This window comes from Rattus rattus, chromosome 2, assembly GCF_011064425.1.
Source record: "Rattus rattus isolate New Zealand chromosome 2, Rrattus_CSIRO_v1, whole genome shotgun sequence".
Lineage (NCBI taxonomy): Eukaryota > Metazoa > Chordata > Mammalia > Rodentia > Muridae > Rattus > Rattus rattus.
Window position 1 is genome coordinate 119899409 of NC_046155.1, and position 22266 is coordinate 119921674.

General features: G+C 52.0%; 2 protein-coding genes and 1 pseudogene across 3 annotated transcripts; 2 read left to right on the plus strand and 1 right to left on the minus strand.

The window, feature by feature from the left end:
• The first annotated feature begins 848 nt into the window (after positions 1 to 848).
• Positions 849 to 1637, plus strand: LOC116893233 (annotated as a pseudogene).
• Positions 1638 to 3409: 1772 nt separating this feature from the next.
• Hddc3 (HD domain containing 3) lies at positions 3410 to 5012 on the minus strand. 2 transcript variants are annotated; one of them, XM_032893344.1, is made up of 4 exons: positions 4859 to 5012; positions 4527 to 4582; positions 4171 to 4411; positions 3410 to 3864 (listed from the first exon to the last, which is right to left on the minus strand). In XM_032893344.1, exons 1-4 carry the CDS (start codon positions 4968 to 4970, stop codon positions 3734 to 3736), a joined length of 540 nt encoding a protein of 179 aa, XP_032749235.1. In that variant the 5' UTR covers positions 4971 to 5012; the 3' UTR covers positions 3410 to 3733. The 2 variants fall into 2 exon arrangements, with proteins under 2 accessions (XP_032749235.1, XP_032749237.1); XM_032893346.1 differs by having other exon boundaries at positions 4727 to 4977.
• Positions 5013 to 7838: 2826 nt separating this feature from the next.
• Unc45a (unc-45 myosin chaperone A) lies at positions 7839 to 22256 on the plus strand. The gene is made up of 20 exons (XM_032893347.1): positions 7839 to 7994; positions 8146 to 8307; positions 8516 to 8552; positions 8848 to 9023; positions 10900 to 10992; positions 11458 to 11625; positions 13058 to 13226; positions 13950 to 14120; positions 14815 to 14986; positions 16056 to 16356; positions 17510 to 17604; positions 18242 to 18383; positions 18704 to 18844; positions 19025 to 19152; positions 19328 to 19394; positions 19766 to 19879; positions 20091 to 20206; positions 21108 to 21225; positions 21331 to 21486; positions 21649 to 22256. Exons 1-20 carry the CDS (start codon positions 7944 to 7946, stop codon positions 21904 to 21906), a joined length of 2835 nt encoding a protein of 944 aa, XP_032749238.1. The 5' UTR covers positions 7839 to 7943; the 3' UTR covers positions 21907 to 22256.
• The last annotated feature ends 10 nt before the right edge of the window (positions 22257 to 22266 follow it).

The following is a 22266-nucleotide window of genomic DNA, read 5'->3' on the forward strand; positions in this document are numbered from 1 at the left end:
AGAGAGCCAGGCTGGCCTTGAACTTGTAATCTTCCTGCTTCTGCTGCCCACGTTAGGCTCCCAGGTATGCACACCATGCCCTGCTGCCGTTTACATATTTAAGTTGTACTCAGAGCAGTGTTGTTTCAAAAGCCCAGTCAGCAGAGTTGCTTCTGAAAAGTGCAGGTTTCTGCCCTGTCCCGTATAGGCCTGTTTCTTCAGTCTGGGTGCTAAGGCGATGTGTAGGGAGGGCCACATGCAACTGGATCAAGAAGTAAAAGCTTGCCGTGGAGCACAGAAGGAAAAAAAGCCAACTTCTGCTCTGGGAGAGCAAGGGCCAAAGAAATTTCTTTTTCTTCCCCTGAGGCAAGTAGCACAAGCTGGCCTCCAATTTATAGACATTTCCCTGCCTCAGCCTCGCAAGTGCCGGGATTATAAGTACACGCCACCATGCCTGGTTTATACTGTCCTCAGTACGCAGTGAGTGCATACTATTTTAAGAAAAGCAGCAGCCGTTGTCTACAGAGCTCAGGCATTGATGCCTTCCCAGCGAGAAGCTAACAGTCTTCAGTGGATACAACAAAACAACCTCAATCACCAGAAAGGGAAGGACTTCCTCATCGAGATACATCCAGTTCCGTAAGGAAAGGACTGAGTGGGTAGCTGGAGGCGCAGAGAGAAGGGCAGGCAAACGTGAGGGAGGCGCTTCATCATCTTGCGGGGGATCAGGCTCAGATAGGGTCCGGATCTGCCTTCCCCAGGGCATGAAGAGAAGCAGGAATTCATGGACAAGAGTAGCATTTCTAACCTGAACTGGAACTGCTTAGTCTGCTGTCATGTGGGTAAGGAGGTCCTTACAGTACAGCTACTCTGGAGACAGAGGAGGGGTCTGTTGAGCCCAGGAGTTTAGAGCCAGCTTGAGTGACACTGAGACTCCATCTCAAACAAACAAAATGTTACTAGCTGTCACACACACAAAGAGGAAAAAAAAACTATGTAGTGGAGGGGTGAGGCTTATAGTTCAACTAGAGGTCTCTGAAATTTTTTGTTCTTAGCAAAAATGTATGTAAAGTTGAGCCTCACATAGTGAGACAGGACAGAGAGACTGATCTTCTGACAAACTAGTTCTGTTTAGGCCCAGTGGGAAGAAAATTCAAATTCTGATGGTTGCCAGGAGCGGCTGGGTCTATTTCTGCTCCTGACTTTGCATCGCCCTGATTAACTAGGATAGTCTGCTCATAAGAAGCCCAAGAAGGGCTCTTTCCACCATCTTGGCGCATTTGGAGGCCTGCTGGGAACAGGACTTCTAAAAAAACAAGTATGTCTGGAAGGCTGTGGTGCAAGGCCATTTTTGCTGGCTACAAGCGAGGCCTCTGGAACCAAAGAGAGCGCAGGGCTCTTCTTAAAATTGAAGGTGTTTATGCCCGAGATGAAACGGAGTTCTACTTAGGCAAGAGGTGTGCTTATGTGTACAAAGCAAAAAACAATACAGTGACTCCTGGAGGCAAACCAAACAAAACCAGAGTGATCTGGGGAAAAGTAGCTCGGGCCCATGGAAACAGTGGCATGGTTTGTGCCCCAAATTCCGAAGCAACCTTCCTGCAAAGGCCATTGGACACAGAATCCGTGTGATGCTGTACATACTGGATTTAAACTAATGGAGAGTAAATAAATAAAAGTTAAAAAAAAAAAAAAGCCCAAGAAGGGCTTCTTAGCCTCTACATTGTGATACAGTTGAAGATTAGAGATGGTGGCCAGTGATAGAGTCCCTTAGAGGGTGAAACCCCTGAGTGTCTATGTAAGCATTGAATGCTATGGTTTGAGTATATGTGTCCCTCTGTAGTTGAATGAAGTGTAAGAGGGGGAACCTGTGGGAGGTTGATAGGTCTTACAGGCTTCTTGCTGGTGTGTGTGGGGGATGGTGGCCATTATAAAACAAGGAAAGAGGGAACCATGTAGTTTACCCTAGGGAGGGGAGAATCTCTGCCTAACGCAGGGAAAGCTTGCTTCAGGCAGAGGTGCTTCAGGCAGAGGTGCTTCTGTCCACCTGGGCCAAGGAGACCCAACAAGCCACAGCGCAAACAGGCACCTTCTTTGTGCAGACTTGCTCTGTAGATCGGCATGAGAAGAAACAGCCTGACTCCAGTTCTCAAAAAATGTTTTAAAAGATGGAGGACCTTGTCTATGAAGGAAAAGTTGAAGTTTGAAGGTATGGTCTAAAGTCATGAGGCTCACTGTGCCCTGGAGATGAATTCTGTCCCTCCCAAAGGGGCTAAGAAGGAAAGCAGAAAACTCTAAAACTCCCAAGGACCCCACCTGTCTCCTGCCTGCTGGCTCTGAACTTCACTCAAAGACCAAAACTGAACACCCAGGCTTGTCTATTAGACACACTGTGGGGTGGGGGCGGGGTGAGGTTGTGGGAACAGCCAAAGACAACCACCGGAGCAGAAAGCAGCCAGACTCAAAAAAGCATGAAAAGATGGCTGTACACCATGCCAAGGGCAAAATGTAGCAAAAAGGACCAGAGATAGGAGGCCAACAGGTATAATGAGCCAGAAGAGGGTGAAGAATGGCTGCTCTGTGTGTGTGTGTGTGTCTGTGTCCGTGTGTTCAGGCAGGTGTTTTTCTAAGAATGGAAAATTCAAGTGCAGCTTAACATTAGCTTCGGTGTAAAACCTATAGATTTTTGTATGGCCGATGAGATTTAAGAAGCCTTCGGGGTAGCCTTGGTATGGTTGCGCTTTGTCGCAGAGGCAGGAGAATTATAGAAAGGCTGTGGGGGCCCTATCCCCCTCCAACAAACAAAAACGCAACAACAAAAGAGGCAACGAAGGCGAGATAGCTGAGTGGGTAAAGGCATCAGCTCGCCAAGCCTGACAAACCTGAGTTTGATATCCCATACCTACATGATGGAGGGCGATATCCAACTCCCCACAAGCTCTCTGATTGCCACACCCACACTGTGGGACTTCCGCACACAAACTCAAACCTCCACAGCTTTTTTCTTTCTACAGACTCCACCCACCTCTATGGGCGGGGCGACTTCAGGGCCTCTTCCGGTTACTTGGAAGCGCTAGTGACTTAGCAGCCCAGGAAGCCAATAAAATTTAAGGGTCAAGGCTTTGGCCACGAATCAACTGCTGCAGTTGGTGTTGGGGCACTGAGGTCTTCTAGCCTTCTCATGTTACTGGGATTTCTGTCCTTCCCAGCCAGTTGCCAAAAAGTGGTGGCATTCCTTTCCAGTATATCTGCCATCCCACAACTACATCATCTGACCTTCGTAAAGACATAGTCCAGCTCAGTTGATAAGGACGCCATGCTCCAAGGGTCGATGCTTTCAACCCAGGGGAGCTGATGCAAAAGACACATAGGAAATGAGTATCCAGCATGTGGGTCCTCTTCGGGGAGACCAGAGAAGGAGGAACAGCAATTTAAGCCTTTACCCTAAGTGCTTTATTTTCCACGACTTATAAACCAAGGCTCATCCAGTCTTAGGTCCCTAAGGGGCCAGAGGTCCCACCATGAAAAACAGCAAACAGAGCCAAGACTTAAGGAAAGGCTGTTAGTGTATGATGGGCATTTCTGGTTTCCATATCTGGGGCTCAGCTGAGTGAAAAAAGGCAGAAGCTTTTAGCCCGTGGTGTCTGGGCTGAATGAAGGAATGTGAGAGATGAGGACACTTGGAGATGCAGTAAGAATCCTATCTTTCCTGGGCCTTACTGGAGCCATGCCACAGGACTGCATGGAGGCTCTCTCAGACAGTCAGCCCTCGTTCCTCGAACAGCTGTTTTAGTGCCTCTTCCAGTTGCTGGTTCGTTCCTTGAAGCCCTTTTACCACCTGTGCTGCCCACTCGAAGTACTCCTGGACTCGATGTTCTGACCATCCTGCACAAGAGTGGACAGAAACCTGCTCGTGTGTTGTCAAGGCCAGCATTGTCTTTTGCCTGTTTCCTGGCAGGCTTTGGTACAAACAAGGCCATAAGATGAATTGCAGTGGTATGATCTGACGACTTCTCCATGACCCACAACTCTGTTCCCCCTCCCCCAGAAGGCTGTCCTAGGAGGGTTAGTTGGAGGTGTTAGGACCACCCCTCCCTCCCATCCCCGTTTATTTCTGGGAATCTGACCAGCCTATGTTTTCAGAAGCTGGACATCCCTCCCCTTCTCCTCAGAGCCAGTTGGGGAGCATACCTTTAGGGGTGCAGCGATTCAGGTCCCTTAGATTGTGTAGCTTGTCTGCCAGCTTCACTAGTTTGGCCCCTGGGCTGCTGTGGGGTGCCTGTTCCACCTGCTGCCGCTTTCTTTCCAGTTTGGACAGAGTCTTGTCATCTGTTACCTCCTCCACCAAGCGTCGAACCTGTGCTCCAAAGTGCAGCTCTACCTCATCCAGGGTAGTATCTGTGTCTTCTACTGTGTCATGGAGCAAGGCCGCCTGGGGATAGGCGGCCATTCAGCATAGTGACACTGCCTACTAGCCAAACGGCACCCATTTTTTATCAGTACTCGTTTCCCCACACCAGCCTCCTGGCAGAGAAGGGTAAAGTTACCTGCAACACCACAATATCAGTGATTCCAGCCTCATGGGTTAGGATCCGGGCTACACCTGGCAGGGGCAAAACAGAAGTCAGACTAGAGGGAGCCAGATGTAGAACCGCACCAGCTGGATGACCTTGGGAAGTCCCTTACCCTCTTGGGATATCGACTGTACTAAGGGAACAATCCTGCCTACTACCCAGGTGAGGCTTACACGGCATAACGCATGAAAAGTGGTTGATACAACGCTTGAGACTCGAAGAAGGCGCTCAATAATTTATACTCGCTCTGTGTCCCAGTCAGTCCCCACCCGCCGAGAGAACTGCTTCCCAACCGGCACGCCCACCGATGGGGTGATTGATGTAGGGAGTCTCTTCAGGATCTTTCCGTCGCTGCTGTCGGTGTTTTTGAGCGGCGAAGTCAGCAGCCTCCAGCAGCTGAGCTGCCTCCGATCCCATCGCGCGGGTGGCGCGGGGGACTGAAGCTTCGGAGTTCGAACGGATCACCTATAGCGCCGCCTGGCGCCTCGGAGGCTCGCAGAATGGAGCTATTTCTAACAAGCTGTAATTCATTCCTTTCTCCCCTCCCCCAACGTTTGTGCGCGTGCGTGTAAGTCTCCACCTTAGTTTTAGAGACAAAGACTCCCCTTGAACCTGTAGCCCAGGTATTTAGCAAGAGTAGCTACCGAACGAGTTTCAAGGAGTCTCTTGTTTCCGCCTCCCCAGCACAACAGTCATAGGTCGCCACCCCCAGCCTTTTACCCGGCTGTTGCATTAATCTGAATGCAAGTCTTTATTCTTGTGCATCAAGCACTTTATCCACTGAGCCATCATGCCAGTCCCCATGGAGGTTTTTTAAAGGCTGAGATCCTGGATATAGAAAACCGTTTTTCAACAATCACAGCGGCTTGGTGCTCTGGTCTCTGCTCCAGGTTCAAGGACATAGTATCCTGGCTCTCTGAAAACAGAGACAAAACCAGCAACGATGGTTTCACAGAGTGCTGTGTATAGAGCTGGAAGGCACAGGCGGCCGTGGGCCCGTGAGGAAAGCCCATTTTGTCTAGACTGGGAGACAGAGGCAGCTTCTTCCATGAGAAAAAGGCCATCTACAACCTGGCAAGGCCCGGAACGTTTTCAAAGTGCTTCAGACATAGTTCTCCCCACAGGGTCAGTCTCTGTTACCATGGGCATCTAAACCTAACATCTTGGTCCTAACAATGCTAGGATTTGATCTTCTGGAGAATTGGATCTTGTTCAGTTGCTTCAGATTTGGGCTCCTGGGAGGCAGCATGGTTTCTATAGAAACTGTTTACATTAATCTCTTGAACCATAAGGGAGCCTGCTTCAGTCTCCAGACCTCTGCTTTGGGCCCCTGAGGAAATGAGTCTTGTCCCCGCTGTTTCAGGAACATAATGTCACCTAGCTTTGGTAGGCACTGGAATAATCCTTCACTCTTTATTGGCTGCCGAGCTTTGGATCTTCTGGAGAAATCCCGTCTTAGTGTCAGCAGCTCTGAAGTATGAGGGATAAGCAAGATGTTGGAGTCTCCCCGACGGGTTCTGAGAAATGGAGATAGCTAGCTAGCTGCTAAGGGTATTCCAACCAGGCAGGTAGCTTTTGTGTCTGGGCTGGTGGCTGGGGAGATAAGGCTCAGGGGGAAGCTTCATGACAGGACTCTCCAGCAGGCTTGGTGGTTGCCATGTCACAGAAGTTCCGGAGGGATGCCCCACAGGCCGAACAGAGGTTTCTAGGGATTAAAATGGAATAGCTAGTATTCCCGAGGCGTCCATAGCAGCCTAGAAGTTGAGGGATGGGTAGACAGAAACACATTTGGCTTTACGTGTTCATTTCTTTTCTTTCTCCCCTGGCATTCCTTTCTTCCTTTCTGCTTAGGAAATTTGGAGCCAGTTTGTAGGCAGTTTGGAGCCAAAGGCCTCACATTTCCCAGCTGATGATAGGCCCTAATCACTCTCATCTTCCTATAAGCCTGTAACAGAGGAGTTTCCACTCCTGAGAATCTTGCGACTTTAATGTCAGGTTCCTTACTGTCTGTAGCCAAGGCTTATTAGAACCCATACTGGATTCCCATACTGGACTACAACTGCGGTGGAGGTGACTTCTCATGGGCCTCCAGAGGAATCCAGGGCTTCTGCTGACAGGCCTGTGTGTGGGACTGCTTTTCAGTTGGATGAACCTCGCTCAGCCAACCGACCTCTCAGGTATACTTTCCCTATCCTCTGAGGGCGATTTGGGGTATTGGGAGAGCTGCCAGTGGTGGGTGGAGAGAGCCTCCTCTTCTCTTCTGTTAGGGACTTGGACCCCATTTTGCACTTTGAACAGGGTGCCAGGGATGTGGGTAACCTCCCTTCTCTATAGACGTCTTGCTTCTCTCCAGCACTGGCTCACCACCCCCATTTGTGTCAGACTACACGGGATGCCGAAGGCCGCCACTACCCTGGTTTTTTCTGTCCTCGCCTCTCTGATACTCCCGAGGAAGCCTACTGTTGCCACCTGCAGGCTGCTGGGGGTTCCTGCTGTACCCTGGATGAATTTGAGGCCCTGTACCAAGTAAACTTGTCTACTCTTCAGCCCCCACCCATCCTCAGGTAAGAACTCTAGCCCCCAGATTCACAGAACACTGACAGGGTGCTTCAGTGTCTTGGGCTCTGTCCTTGAATTCTGCATTGGGAGACTTGTAGCTTCCAGACTAGTGGAGAGGAAGTCACCTAAATCATAATTACAAACAATCTGTAAAAATTGAAAACGAAGTAACGGAAGCTGCTTTATGTCCTAAGGGGTTTGGACGGTGTTAATAAAGAGGATCTTGTAGTCCATGGACACATTGTAGTAGGGGGTTTAATTCTGAATCTAGCCGTGTTCGTCTTCAAGGTACTTGCGAGCTCCCAAATTTGTTTGCAAAATATGCGCACATAGTCTGTATTTATCCCGCGCTTTCTCGGGACTCTAGGCTCTGTAAACCCTGACTTGTACAGTGCAGCCAGTGGACAATTTTGATTCTCTCCTCTCTCCCTAGAGGCCCAGGCCCGCTCTTAGCACTGGGCATCTACAGTCTACTGTTGATGGCATTGATGACTGCAGATTTCGTGCACTTCTGCCGTGGTCCGGGACGGAGAGAAAGGCAAAACTCCCGCGGCCGCCGCCTTTCCTTTCGGGCCTCTGCCGCGCGCCCCCTACAGGTCCCAGTGGGAACAGACTAAGGCGCTCGGGAAGCATCCTTGACCGTGCGCCTGCGCCCGCGCCTGCGCAACGCGGCCGAGTACCCTGCCCTTGCAACCTCTTCTTGGCCTCGCCTTCTTTGGCGTAACCCTGACGCATTGCTGGGGCGGGGCAGTCACCTGCATCTTCCCGAGCCCAGGGCTACGTTAGCTCCAGTGACCGCGCCTGCACCGGCTCTTGGAGCTCAGCTTCGTGATGACTGTGAGTGGTCCGGGGACCCCCGAGCCCCGACCTTCCGACCCCGGGGTGCGTACTGATTCTCCTGCGACATCTCCCCTTCGCACATGCGCCTTCGTACCTGGACTCCGTCACTTCATTCTAGCCCTAAATGGGACTCTGCCCGGACCCGGCTCCTCTTCCAACCGCGCTGCTCTGCTCACCGTCTTTCTCTCCATAGGCCAGCTCAGCCGAGCAGCTGCGGAAGGAGGGCAACGAGCTGTTCAAATGCGGGGATTACGAGGGCGCCCTGACCGCCTACACCCAGGCCCTGAGTCTCGGCGCGACGCCCCAGGACCAGGCTATTTTGCACCGAAACCGGGCTGCTTGCCACCTCAAGCTGGTGAGGGGGTCGGGTTGCTCTAACCTGGTTCTACCTGGGCCTGGGATTGTCCATAGCCGCTGCTGTGCGCAGCAGCTGGGCATTTTCTAGCCACCCACAATTGCCAGTGGTCTTTAGGCATGGGTGGTGAGGGATCAGGTGGCTCAGTAAAACAGGGGTGTCGTTGCCACTCGATTAGTTCCTCTCAGGCTCCTGATCTTTCTTACAGGAAGATTACAGCAAAGCAGAATCAGAGGCATCTAAAGGTAGGGGGGTGTGGGCCCTCGTACGGAGCAATGGGTTTTCTGTGGTGGTCAAGGACTCTGGGACCACCGAGCCATCCCTTTCTCCTCCTTTGGTCCCAGACACTCGTCTTTCTGCTTGCTTTCCCACTTCTTCGGCCTTTCCTTTTCTGCAGCTGCCCTCACCTTTTCTGAGGCTGAAGCACAGAGCTCCACATTCGTACCCCTATCTTCCTTTGGCCCTCAAGATCTATCCTTACTGCTCTTGCCTGGAGACGGTGGCCTCATGGGTGCTGATAGAGCTCCTGTTTGTGCTCAGCCATTGAAAAGGACGGTGGGGATGTCAAAGCACTTTATCGACGAAGCCAAGCCCTAGAGAAGCTGGGCCGCCTGGACCAGGCTGTCCTTGACCTGAAGAGATGTGTGAGCCTAGAACCCAAGAACAAAGTTTTCCAGGAGTCCCTGAGGAACATTGGGGGCCAGATTCAGGAGAAGGTATGTGAAGAGCCAAGAGAAGTTGGGGATTTCCTGGGTCTGGGTCAAGGATATAGACACAGTGCTCCAGACGGGAGCTACTGGTAACCAACACACATTAATAATGCTTGAAGTGTGGTTCTTCGGTGTATGTATACATTTGTACTTGGCAAAGAATGAAGCAGGTATATAGGTGGTGTGGATGTGGGTGTGTGGGCTCTTACAGCACCTGGGGAAAGTAGGAATTGATTTGGCTCCATAAGGCCGCAGTACATTAGCATATCAAAGCTGTAAAGGAACAGGTGATGATCTAGTTAGCCTTAGACTCACTACGAGGCCAAAGCTGGCCTCGAACCCCTGATTCTCTTGCTTCCAAAAACATTTTTATTTTTACTTTTTTTAGACAGGGTTTCACGCAACCTAGGCTAGTCCTGGACTTGCTGCATGGCTGTGGATGGCCTTGACTTCCTACCTACACCTCCCAAGTGTTGGAGTTTCAGATGTCTGACTTTTATTTCAGTTTTGTTTATAGTAAGAGAGACTTGGGACTTGCCTGTATACTCAGCAAGGAGAGAACAAAACTAAACAGACTAGGTCAGTAATGTTTCTGAGAAATGATCGTGTGTGATTGGTAGACGGAAAAGCAAGATATGTGGTATTACATATAGGAACGTACTCTGTCGCTGACTTAAGGACCCAAATAATATGTCATGTCTGGGAACATTCGGGTGCATCTGTGTAAGTCCGATGAAAAATACTAACATTTTACAATAAAAGCCAGGCGGTGGTGCACACCTTTAATCCCAGCACTTGGGAGGCAGAGGCAAGCGGACCTCTGGGTTAAAGGCCAGCCTGGTCTACAGAATGAGTTCCAGGACAGCCAGAGCTACATAGTGAGACTCTGTCTTAAAAAAACAAACAATAAAAATAAAGGCCTGTTAAAAATGTACACCAGGCCAGTGGGGTGGTACACACCTTTAATGTCCCAGAGGCAGAGAGAGGCAGATGTCTGTGAACTTGAGACCAGCCTGATCCACAAAGTGCATTCTAGGGCAGCCAGGACTGTCACAGAGAAACCCTGTTGTGAATAAAACCAACAACAAACTGTCCACTAGAGGCCAAACCTGGTGGTGCACACCTTTAATCACAGCACTCAGGAGCAGAAGCAGACAGAACTTTGTGAGTTCAAGACCAGCCTGGGCTACATTTAAAAAAAAAAAAAGTGTGTGTGTGTGTGTGTGTGTGTGTGTGTGTGTGTGTGTGTGTGTGTGTGTGTGTGTGTGTGTGTGTGTGTGTGTGTGTGGTTATTAAAATGGTTCAAGACCAGCCTGGGCTGTATTTTAAAAAAACAAGAAAAAAGAGAATGAGTGTTTGTATGTATGTGTTGTGTTTATCAAAATGGTAATATTAGAAGAAAAGAATGGGGTTAAAGAGGTTTTCCAAAAAATACCTTGCTTTAACACACACACACACACACACACACACACACGCACACACAGCATCAACAGGAGTGTTAGCAGCTACCTCATAACCTTCCGGCCTCTTGTAAGTGACTGTCAAGTGCAGTGCAATAGCAGCATGTCCATTAGGCTGCTGTAGTATGATGGCCGGCATTTGCTGGGAGCTGGTTTCCTTGCGGCTAACAAATGCCTCCCATCTGAAGGCACTTCCTTTGGCATCAGCAAGCCCTCGTGCCCAAGCAGGGCGTAGTTCAGAGAGGGCCCTGGGAAGTTTAGGAGGAGATACCTGGCAAGTCTCTTCCTGCCTGCCATGGTTGCTAGCTGTTGGCCCTGAGCTCTGAGCCTCCCAGGAGAGGGAGCCAGGGAGAACTCCTAGGAAATAGGACACGTCTGACGAAGACGGGTGATTTATTCTGTGCTCTGTTGCTCTGTCGTAGGTGCGGTACATGTCCTCCACAGATGCCAAAGTGGAACAGATGTTTCAGATACTGTTGGATCCCAAAGAGAAAGGCACAGAGAAGAAGCAGAAGGTATGGGTCCTGGAGTGGGCCACTAGAGCTCTCGCACATCCTTCTGTTGCTCAGTGGTGTGGGCCTCTGGTGTCCTGCTGACCTGCTCTGTTGTAGGCTGAACCTTGGGGCATGCCTCCTGCATAGAAGCTCGTGAGTCCTTAATGTGAAGCAAGGAAAGGGAACTGGTGTTCACAGAGCACCTTGGTGGCCACCCTGGAGCCAGGATCTGCACACAGTGTGACTGAGATGCTGTCTTTGCTCTTGAAGCCCTGCTAGGGATTCCACTCTAGCCATCACTCAGGAGAGCAAGCTCTCCAGGCTACTTGAAGAGAGGGAAGCTGCAGTTCCCAGAGGTTGAATTTATAGCTAGCACCTCTTGGATGCTAAGGGGAATCTGTGAGGTCTAGAGCTCAGGGCCTTTCTGCTCACCCTGCCTTTGGAGATATGTTGTATCAACATTAGAATGTACTTCCTCTGGTATAGGCCTCTCAGAACCTTGTGGTACTGGCCCGAGAGGATGCTGGAGCCGAGAAGATCTTCCGGAGCAATGGGGTTCAGCTTTTGCAGCGCCTGCTGGACACGGGAGAGACTGACCTCATGCTAGCAGCCCTGCGCACGCTGGTCGGCATTTGCTCGGAGCACCAGTCGCGGGTATGTGGTGTGGAGAGGTCCAGTTACTGCTTCCGTCTGTGTGTCTGTCTGTCTGTCTACTAATGTCTTCCACCTGTCTGCGCTTTCATTCCTCATCTTGTTCCAAAACCACATCTTGTTCTTAAAGCACAGACAGATCCAGAGTGACACAGACACAACCAGAAGGGAAAAATAAAAAGGACAGAAAAGACCCCCACACACAGGGTGGAGTAGGAACAGAAAGGACAAACCTAGCCCTGTTACACCTTGAGCGTTTTCCTGAAGACAGTCCACAGGGACACCTGGTCACTGCCCCACCCGGTGCTGTTCAGAAAGGGGTGTTGAATGTGCTCTAAAGGGCTGACTCCTTTATCTCCAGAGAGGAGAGATGTCAGTGATGTCACCAGCATCTCCCCCTTAGTTCTAGTGACCCGATTAGCAGCATGGACTGTTGTCCTGGCGTGGACAGTACGGCAAGGACAGCCTTGCTTCTGGACCAGGAAAGTCCATGGCCCCAGCTCTTGCCTGTGCTGGCTGGACCCAGGAGATAGGAACTTGGCCTCTGGTTCATCAGTATGTTCTTATGTATATAAACGTGCTTATTTAGAGTCAGGGTCGTCTTCTGTAGTCTAGGCTGCCTTCAACTCATGTTCCCTCTGGGATCGCAGCATGTATTGCCATGCTGGGCTCCTTGATTGCTTTTAGAGGAAGCTCCAGTTCCAAGAAGGGTAGATTTGGATGTAGTCGATGAAATCCCTTGAGGCCAAGCCTGGGCTATCCTTTGAATAGTCCAACCGTGACACCCCATAGCATCCTCTATGCTCCCAGAGGTCTATGTGAGCTGAGACGAACCCATTAGACCTCCTGGGCTCTCTGGCTTACAAGAGCGATGACTAGGCCTTGCAGATCTGCCCATGCATGTTCACACCCTCAAGCGCATGCAGACCTTAGTGCTGGGGTTGGGAAGGAACTGGCATCAGTCAGGGAGCTCTATTAAGGTGTGCCTTCTTCTGGAGGAGACATGAGACCGAGTAGTCACTCTTGGGGCTTGTCTTCTCTCTCGCATCAGTGAGCCGAGGTGGATGGGGATTCTGGAATTTCTCCTCCTCCTCTTCCTCCTATCTCTTCCTCCTTGTTTTCAGACACTGGATATGTGGCTTGGCTGTCCTAGAACTGACTGCTATCCAGCCTCTGTCTGGGATTGCAGGTGATGCCACCACAACCAAATGAGATGCTTTCCTTTGACCCGCCCAGCCAGGAAGCATGGCATGACCCCAGGTCATACCTGCATGGCCCCAGGTCATAACCATTAGACACACCTACTTTCCTTGGAGCTGGCCCTTCCACCCAGGTGTTTGCGCACTTTCTGACCATACTCACTAACTCACCATTAGGAATCACGGTGGCTGCCCTTTACCAACCAGAGCCTCTGTCTGACTCTTTCCCTCCTTAGACAGTGGCGACCCTGAGTGTCCTAGGAACTCGGAGAGTCGTCTCCATCCTGGGTGTGGAAAACCAGGCTGTGTCGCTGGCAGCCTGCCACCTGCTGCAGGTTATGTTTGATGCCCTCAAGGAAGGCGTCAAGAAAGGCTTCCGAGGCAAAGAAGGTGCCATTATCGTGGGTGAGTGGAAGCCGGTCTGGTCCCTTGGATGGTAGTGTTGTGGATGGGGATGAGGCTGAATCCAGCCAGCCAGTTTCTCAGGGTGAGATACGCAGTTCCAGGTTGTTCCGAAATGTGGCTTAGTGGTGATATTGTACTCTAAATTCTTTCGTTTTGTTTTGCCGAGAACATGCTGGTTTAGGGCTTGCCAGGTAGCACATAGCCTCTCAGTCCTCTGGCCTCAGCCTCCCAAGTGCTGACATCATAGGTCTGAGGCCCCATACCCAGCTTTTCCTCTGGGATCTAATAGCCAGGGTGCTTGAGGAGAGGTAGGCTCAGCTCAGAGCCCAGGAGGGAATCCTCCTTTGCCTGAGTCTCTCTGACTCTTGGGGAGTTCAGCAGTCACACAGGGCTGGGTCACTGTAGAGCCCAGTAATGTACCTTGCTCTGTTGTGCTGGTTTGCTTTTTTTTTTTTTTTTTTTTTTTTAATTTATTTATTTATTTATTTTATGTATGTGAGTACACTGTAGTTGTCTTCAGACACTCCAGAAGATGGTATTAGATCTCATTACAGATGGCTGTGAGCCACCATGTGGTTGCTGGGAATTGAACTCGGGACCTCTGGAAAAGCAGTCAGTGCTCCTAACCACTGAGCCATCTCTCCAGCCCTGTGCTGTTTTGTTCTGCAGAGGACTGAACCCGTTATGTCACAGGCATTGATCACTAATGTGTATTGTTGCCAGATCCTGCCCGGGAGCTGAAGGTTCTCATCAGTAACCTCTTGGAGCTTCTGACTGAGGTGGGGGTCTCTGGCCAAGGCCGGGACAATGCCCTGACTCTCCTCATTAAAATGGTACCCCGGAAGTCACCGAAGGATCCCAACAACAGCCTCACACTCTGGGTCATTGATCAAGGTAAGCGGTGCGGTTTAGAAAAACCTGCTTGGGTGTCTGAGGCCTGCTTCTCTGTACAACTGACAAGAAAAGTAATCACACACAGCCATGAGTTATCCTGAGCTGCCCTCCTGTAGCCCGTGTAACCCCTGTGAGACCCTCCAGTTGTGTGTATGTGTGTCATGTGTGTGAGTATACAAATGTGTGTATGTTGGACAGTCCTGAAGAAGTGTGTGTGTGTTCAAATGCCATGACCCTAGTGAAAGTCAAGGTAGCAAGCCAAGGTTGATTTTCTCCTTCTACCATGTGGGGCCTGGGGATTGAAATCAGGTCAGTCAGACTTGGCAGCAAGCACCTTTATCTGCTGAGCCATCTCACTGGCCCATTTGAAGTTTTTCTTAGTGCTTAGCTGTCATTGCTACACTTGGAGGAAGAAGACAGCTAAGTCATAACGTAGCAGGGTACACTTCTCACTTTCCAAAATGATAAGTAAGAGATAAGGAAGAGAGGACTTGGGAAGGCCCTGCCCGGCAGCCCTCTGCAGTGGTCCATGGAGCCTGCTTCTGTTTCCTCCATGGATTCACACTGTCATGCTCTGTTTGAACTCTGACCTCCCTGACAGAGAGGTGGCCTTGCTTTTCTCTGCATGTCCTGGGCTGTCTCCCTTTAGGGGTTGGCACCAGTGCTCTACTGTCTCCCTGGGGTATCTTTCCAGGTCTGAAAAAGATTCTGGAGGTAGGGGGCTCCGTGCCGGAGGCCGCCGGGGAGCTCACGGTGACCGCAAACAGCCGCATGAGTGCCTCCATCCTCCTCAGCAAGCTGTTTGATGACCTGAAGTGCGATGCTGAGCGGGAGAACTTCCACCGACTCTGTGAGAACTACATCAGGTGAGGGAGCGTGCGGCTCTCCCATTGCTGCGGCTTCCAGGAGAAAGCATGGAGGGCAACCCTAAGGGAGGACTAAAAGCTAAAGTGATCCCCAACACCCCCACCTCAGTGCTTAGTTACTTTTCTATTGCTGTGAAGAGACACCGTGACCAGGGTAGCTTATAAAAGCGTCTATTAGGGGCTTAACAGTTTCAGAGGGTGAGTAGAATTTATAACCATCATTGCAGAGAGTTTGACAGCCAGCAGGCAGGCATGAAGAGAGAGAGAGAGAGAGAGAGAGAATGAGAACAGAGACAGACAGAGAGACAGAGACAGACAGAGAGACAGAGACAGGGATAGAGAAACAGAGACACAGAGAGAGAGCCCACTAATTTGGAAGGAGTGGGCTTTGCAACCTCAAAGCTCATCCTCAGTGCCACACCTTCTTCAACAAGGCCACACCTCCTAATCCTTCCCAAAGAGTTCCACCAACTACAGACCAAACATTCAAATTTATGAGTTTATGGGAGACATTCATTCAAAACAACCAAATTATTTTAAGATGAAAGTCTTACTATGTAGCCCAGGCTGGCCTAGAACTCCTGGGCTCCAGAGTAGCCAGGACATGGAGTTGTATGTGCCAGTGCGCCCAGCTCAAAACCTACTCTTGTTCTAAAGTGACTACGCCAGGAAAACTGCAGCAGATGTGTCACGCATGACACATAAGCCAAACACTTCCTGGATTTCTTTTATAACCCAAGAACTAAACGTGACAGTCTACCCTTGAGGTGTTGACAGCTGAGGAGAAGTGACTGACAATAAAAGCTTACAGTGGGGTGATCTTAAGGGGTACAGGAAAGGAGTGTGTCTGAGAGAAAGCTTTGTTTGGTGGAGTGTCCCTACCTAGGCCTGAGTGGAGGGCAGTAGTGGAAGGTGGTGACTGCTGTTGGGATGGTCAGGCTTCCTTTGTTAGCTTCCCTTGCTGTTTCTGCCCATCTAGCACCAAGTGCCCCCCTACTGTAGGGGAGACAGGGAGAAGAGGCCCCTTGTATGTGCTTTGACATGACAGCTATGACTCTGTGCCCCTCAGGAGCTGGTTTGAGGGCCAAGGGCTGGCCGGGAAGCTGCGAGCCATCCAGACAGTGTCCTGCCTTCTGCAGGGCCCATGTGACGCTGGCAACCGGGCCTTAGAGCTGAGCGGTGTCATGGAGAGTGTGATCGCTCTGTGCGCCTCAGAGCAGGAGGAAGAACAGCTGGTGGCAGTGGAAGCACTGATCCATGCAGCCGGCAAAGCCAAGCGGGCCTCGTTCATCACTGCCAACGGCGTCGCGCTGCTCAAGGACCTGTACAAGGGCAGCGAGAGGGACAGCATCCGCATCAGAGCGCTAGTGGTGAGATGGGAGGGGACTGGTCAGCTGGTGTCTCCTGGGGCAGCTCGGCACTGCAGGTGAAAGTCCACACAGGACCTCACTGGGGCTCCAGGTGTGGGCCTGGCTCCTGCCACTGAAGGGCTTATGATCAAGTGGGGGGTGACCCAGGTACAGAGGATGTCTAGGAATGTACGGTGCCTCACACTGTTCTCTTGCTGGTTGAAAGGCCTATGGAGAAGCAGAAACTGTTTGGTCTTTCTGGGCATCCATGAGCCAGCCGTAGACATCACTGTGGGGGTCTGGTTCTCCTCCTTGAGTACTGTTGTAGCTTACTCTCTATCGCCGTGACAAACACCATTAACAAAAACAAGTTGGAGTGGAAGGCTTTCTTTCACGTTACAGCTTTCTTTGAAAGGGAGGCAGGGCGGGAACCTGGGGCAGGAACTGGAGCAGAGACCATTAAGGAGTGCTGGCTTACTAGCTTCTTCCACATGGTTTGCTCAGTTTGTTTTCTTGTACACCTCAGGACCACCTTCCAGAGATGGCACCTGGGCCTTACTACAGGCCGTCTGATGCAAGCCATTCCTCAACTGAGGTCCCTTGTTCCCAGACGACCCCAGCTTGTGTAAAGTTGACGAAGAACCCACCTAGCACAGACAGTTAGTCCTGGGTTTCTGTCTGGTGAGGATTTAGGACATGGCTCAAGTACAGGGCTTTTCTGTTTTCTTTTGAGCCAGGACTAGCTTATGTAGTCCAGACTGGCTCCAAACTCGTTATAAACCCGAGGCTGGCCTACAACTTTTGATCATCCTGCCTTTACCTCCAAAGTCTGGGATTATGCATATGAGCCACTATGTCTGGCACAAAGTGCTTTTTATGACATGAAAGGGACAGAGTAAGACACAGTGTAGAGTGGGAATGAGGGTAGAAAGGACATGGCTCAGGACACTAGGTGTCAGTTCGACCAGTCACTGTGTCCTGTGCCCGCCTCGGTAGGTGGCTGCTGACCAACACTCCCTGTGTCTGTCACCTGTGGAGAGGCTGATGAATTCATGTTAGTGGCCTTCCCAGAGCAATGACAGAGGGCCTTGGAGAGATCCCAAGCCTGGTGAGAGAGCCAGGCTGTGGTCTCCATCCTAGGCACCAACCAACTGGCCTTGTCCTCTTCCTCCAGGGACTCTGTAAGCTCGGATCAGCTGGAGGGACTGACTTTAGCATGAAGCAGTTTGCTGAAGGCTCTACTCTCAAACTGGCCAAGCAGTGCCGAAAGTGAGTCGTATTTCTCCATTTCTGGACAGACCTTAAGACAGGGGGTGGAACTGTAGAGATGCTCAGTGGGTGCGACGGGGAGGGCCTGAGTGTGAACCCTAAGCACCTTATTCAAAAGCTGGGTGTGGTTGCCCACGTACCTGTCACACCTCTGCTGTGGTGGGCAGAGACAGAAGGATCCTGGGGGCTTGCCGACTGCTAGCCTAACTTCAGCTCCCAAGCAAACTGACATCATCCTCTGGCGTGCATATGTACACACACACACACACACACACACACACACACTTAAAAGGGTGTGGGTGGAGGATGGAACTCCTTTGTTTTCTGCTATCCATCCCAGGCAGGACCTGCTTTCCCTTAGACAAATCCTCCCAGATCCTCGCTCATAAGTGACGGTGTCAAGGGCAGCCCTGAGCCTCTGGCTCCGATTTGTCCAGGTTACCCCTTCTTTCTCCGACTTCTATTTGCTGTCCTATTTTGTTTTTTTGAGATAGGGTCTCACTAAACCCAAACCGGCCTAGAACTTGTGACCGTCCTGTCTCTGCCACCCGAGTGCAGAGATCACAGGCCTGTACCTGTACCATGGTTGGCTCCCGCTTCATACCTCTGATCATACCCACGATCACACGTGTCCCAGGTGGCTATGCAATGACCAGATTGATGCGGGTACTCGGCGCTGGGCAGTGGAGGGTCTGGCGTACCTCACCTTTGACGCTGATGTGAAGGAAGAGTTTGTGGAGGACGAGGCTGCTCTGAAGGCCCTGTTCCAGCTCAGCAGGGTAGCTCTGCGGGTTCCTGCTCTCACCTAGGGGTGGGATCTAGGATGTGAGCTTACTGGGCTTTAGCAGGTTACCCATGTCCCTATGATCTTGGGAAGCAGAGCACTGCATTGTGTGGCCTTGTGCTTCTGGAAGCACAGTTGCCCTGGAGGAGTTAGGAGCTGGGATTGTGAGCTCTCAGTCTGGGGTTGGAGCAGGTTCCCAGTCTCCCTCTAGGTTTAGGTGAGGCTGTGGAGGGTGGCATGGAGGCCTGGCTCAGCTGCTCTGAGCTGGGCCGCTCTGCTGGGACCGCCCTGCTGAATGTCCCTCTCTCCCGGCAGTCTGAAGAGAGGTCGGTGCTCTTTGCCGTAGGCTCGGCCCTGGTCAATTGCACCAACAGCTACGACTATGAGGAGCCCGACCCCAAGATGGTGGAGCTGGCTAAGTATGCCAAGCAGCACGTGCCTGAACAGCACCCCAAGGTGCGGGCCTGCGAGGAGGCCTGGGGCGGGGGCAGCAGTTGAGCTGGGTGACGAGTCCTTAAGGGGGGGCTTTCCTTTGCTGGTTATTTCCAACACGGTCCTCAGTGTCTTCTGTGAGGAAAGTGCACGTTTTCCTACCTAGCCAGCTAGGGCTTCCTCCCAGACTGCCTTTTCCCGCAGGACAAACCAAGCTTCGTGCGGGCTCGTGTGAAGAAGCTGCTGGCAGCGGGTGTGGTGTCAGCCATGACGTGTATGGTGAAGACGGAGAGCCCAGTGCTGACGAACTCCTGTAGGGAGCTACTCTCCAGGTAAGCCAGCCTGTGCCTCCTAACTCCTGCCTCGGCCTGCAGCATGCCTCTTGGAGTAGGTGCCTGCTATGTGGGTGGGAGAGCACTCGGCCGTCTTCCTTTGTTTGCTTAAGAATGAAATACCTGTTTACCAGAACCTTGGGCCATACCCATTCACCATGTCTCTTCCCTGCAGGGTCTTCCTGGCTTTGGTGGAGGAGGTGGAGGATCGAGGTACCGTGGTTGCCCAGGGAGGGGGCAAGGTAAGCTGGCTTCTGACTCCTTCCTGATCCTGAGCCATCCACCTGTAAACATGACTCAGTGGCTCTGGCTTGGAGGACACTAATAGTGACCAGCAAGTGTGATGCTTCTGTGGAGAGGCGCCCCAGAGTCCTTTAGGCCCATAAAGGTCCTGCGTTTGTCTCCTTTTCCCTCTTTGGCCCCAGGGCCCAGCACAACCCATGTTTAACACCTAATAGGTGGTTGAGGAAGTGTGGGTAGTTTTAACAGGAGACCTCAGAATGAGGGAGAGTCTGAGCAGGAGTACTCTCAGGCCCATGGAAAGAATGAGAGGGAGGGTGCAGTCAGGATCGATGCTAGACTGGGCACTGACAGGGCTGGGGCTGTTTGATAGGCTCTGCTCCCGCTGGCCCTGGAAGGCACCGACGTTGGGCAGACAAAGGCAGCACAGGCTCTTGCTAAGCTTACCATTACCTCCAACCCAGAGATGACCTTTCCTGGTGAGCGGGTACGTGTCTCCTTGCTCTGCCTGTGGCCCTCCTGTTCCCTCATTCTGCCCTGATGGCCCCCGGCCTGGTCTCCCTCTCATGACCAACAGGAAGTGGCAGTATTGCTGAGTCCTGGGGTAGAGGACAGTCACAGAGCCACTGTCTTGGGTGGGCTCCCTGCTGGGGGTCCGTGGGGTTGCATGAGCACTGATGTGTGGGGTTCTATCACAGATCTACGAAGTAGTCCGGCCCCTTGTCTCTCTGCTGCACCTCAGTTGCTCAGGACTGCAGAACTTCGAGGCCCTCATGGCCCTAACGAACCTGGCCGGGATCAGTGAGAGGCTTAGGTAAGGTCCTATGCAGCTTGGCACAGGGATTTGGGTGAGCCCCAGTTACTCACGCTGGGGTTTGGAAGACAGTTCCTGGTCATTCTGTGTGCCTCACAATGACTCTGCCACATACAGAGGACACAGTCATGCCAGGGTGGCAGGGTGAAGCGCTGGGGCCCTGACTCTGCCCACTACTTCCTCCTCCTCTCCTCAGACTGCTGACACTCACTGGTCACTCACCCTAAGAAAGTCTTTAAGTCACTCTGCCTCAGCTTCCACTCAGAGTTAGTTAGGTATCTAACTGTGGAGTAGTAGCATGGAGAGATGGCTGAGAAAATGCTTATAAAACCCTTCATCAGGCACAAGTGGTGGCTCATGCCAAGGGAGGAAGATTGACTGTGAGTTCTAGGCCAGACTCCCCAACCTCTCCCGAAAGCCCTCAGTTCCTAGGTATCTGGCCCTGGCAGTAGTCACAGTGAATGTGTATTAGCTGTTAGCACGGTGACCTTGAACACATGACTCACCATGCGGCCCAGTTTCTGCTTTGGCTAAATAGAGACGGTAGCCACCACTATCCATGGAGTAAGGTGGACATTAAGGAAGATAATTCAAGCCTGGGGCTATGATGAGCGTCAGGTGAAACAGTTGAGGCAGCTTGGGCAGGTTCAGAGCGCAGAAGATTGATGTTTACCGAGCTATCTTCATAACCGCCCTGCTTTGCTAAGTTCCAGGACGCTCGACACCCCCATGCTGTGTGTAGCCAGGCCAGAAGGCTAGAAAGCTCTGCAGTTCATAACCCGCACAGGAAAGCCTGTGGGCACTGCTGGGGGAGCGCCTCAGCTCAGGGCCTAGCCACCTGGGGTAGTGTGGTACAGGATGATATGGAGACTCTAGTCACGTGTGCCAACTTGTCCTACAGACAGAAGATCCTGAAGGAGAAGGCCGTGCCCATGATTGAGGGCTACATGTTTGAGGAGCATGAGATGATCCGCCGGGCAGCTACAGAGTGCATGTGTAACTTAGCCATGAGCAAAGAGGTGAGGGCCGGTCCAGCCGGTCACCGTGACAGAGATGCCGGCGGCCCTGCACTTTGAGCAGGCTGTGGGCTGAGGTAGCAGGGTCCTCTCCCCGTCTGTTCGCAGGTACAGGATCTCTTCGAAGCCCAGGGCAACGACCGGTTGAAGCTGCTGGTGCTGTACAGCGGAGAAGATGATGAGCTTCTGCGGAGGGCTGCTGCCGGTGGCCTGGCCATGCTCACCTCCATGCGGCCCTCACTCTGCAGCCGTATCCCACAAGTGGTTAGTTGCCTGTTCTTGTGGGGGGCATGGAGGGGGGTGAGGGAACTAGCAATTCCTCACATGGTAGCATCGCTCTTCTGTGGGGGAGCTCCCAGGGTACACATGTGTTTTCTGCCAGAGTCGAGCCTGTTGCTAGGTCTTCACACCCACCATTCCCTACAGACCACGCACTGGCTGGAGATCCTGCAGGCCCTGCTTCTGAGCCCCAACCCCGAGCTGCAGCACCGGGGCACTGTCGTGGTGCTGAACATGATGGAGTCCTCGAAGGAGATCGCCAGCACCCTGATGGAGAGCGAGGTCCTGGAGATCCTGTCAGTGTTGGCCAAGGGCGAGGAGAGCCCAGTCACCAGGGCTGCTGCAGCCTGTCTGGAGAAAGCGGTGGAATATAGACTTATCCAACCCAACCAGGATGGGGAGTGAGGTTTGGCCCTGGACCCACAGCTCATGTGTCTGCCACCCATCACAGCTCTGAGAGTCAGGATAGAAGCAGCGTGGCCAACAGGACTGGGATGCTGGACACTGGCCTTCCTCCCCAGCTGCACTTTGGTGTTCTCTATCCTGCGGACATGCACCACACAGCCCTGCCCCGCCAGCACTCAGAAGGGTCCTGTCTGTACTGTAGAGAGCTGGTAATGGGGAGCACGCATCCCATTCAAGTCTGTGGATTATGGGCATCAAGAAGGAAGGGCACAGCAGCATCCTCACAAGCCGGGAGCATCACCAGAGCCTGCCAGCAGGCTCGTCCCTCTAATAAATCATGTGGAACTAAAGCTCGTGTTT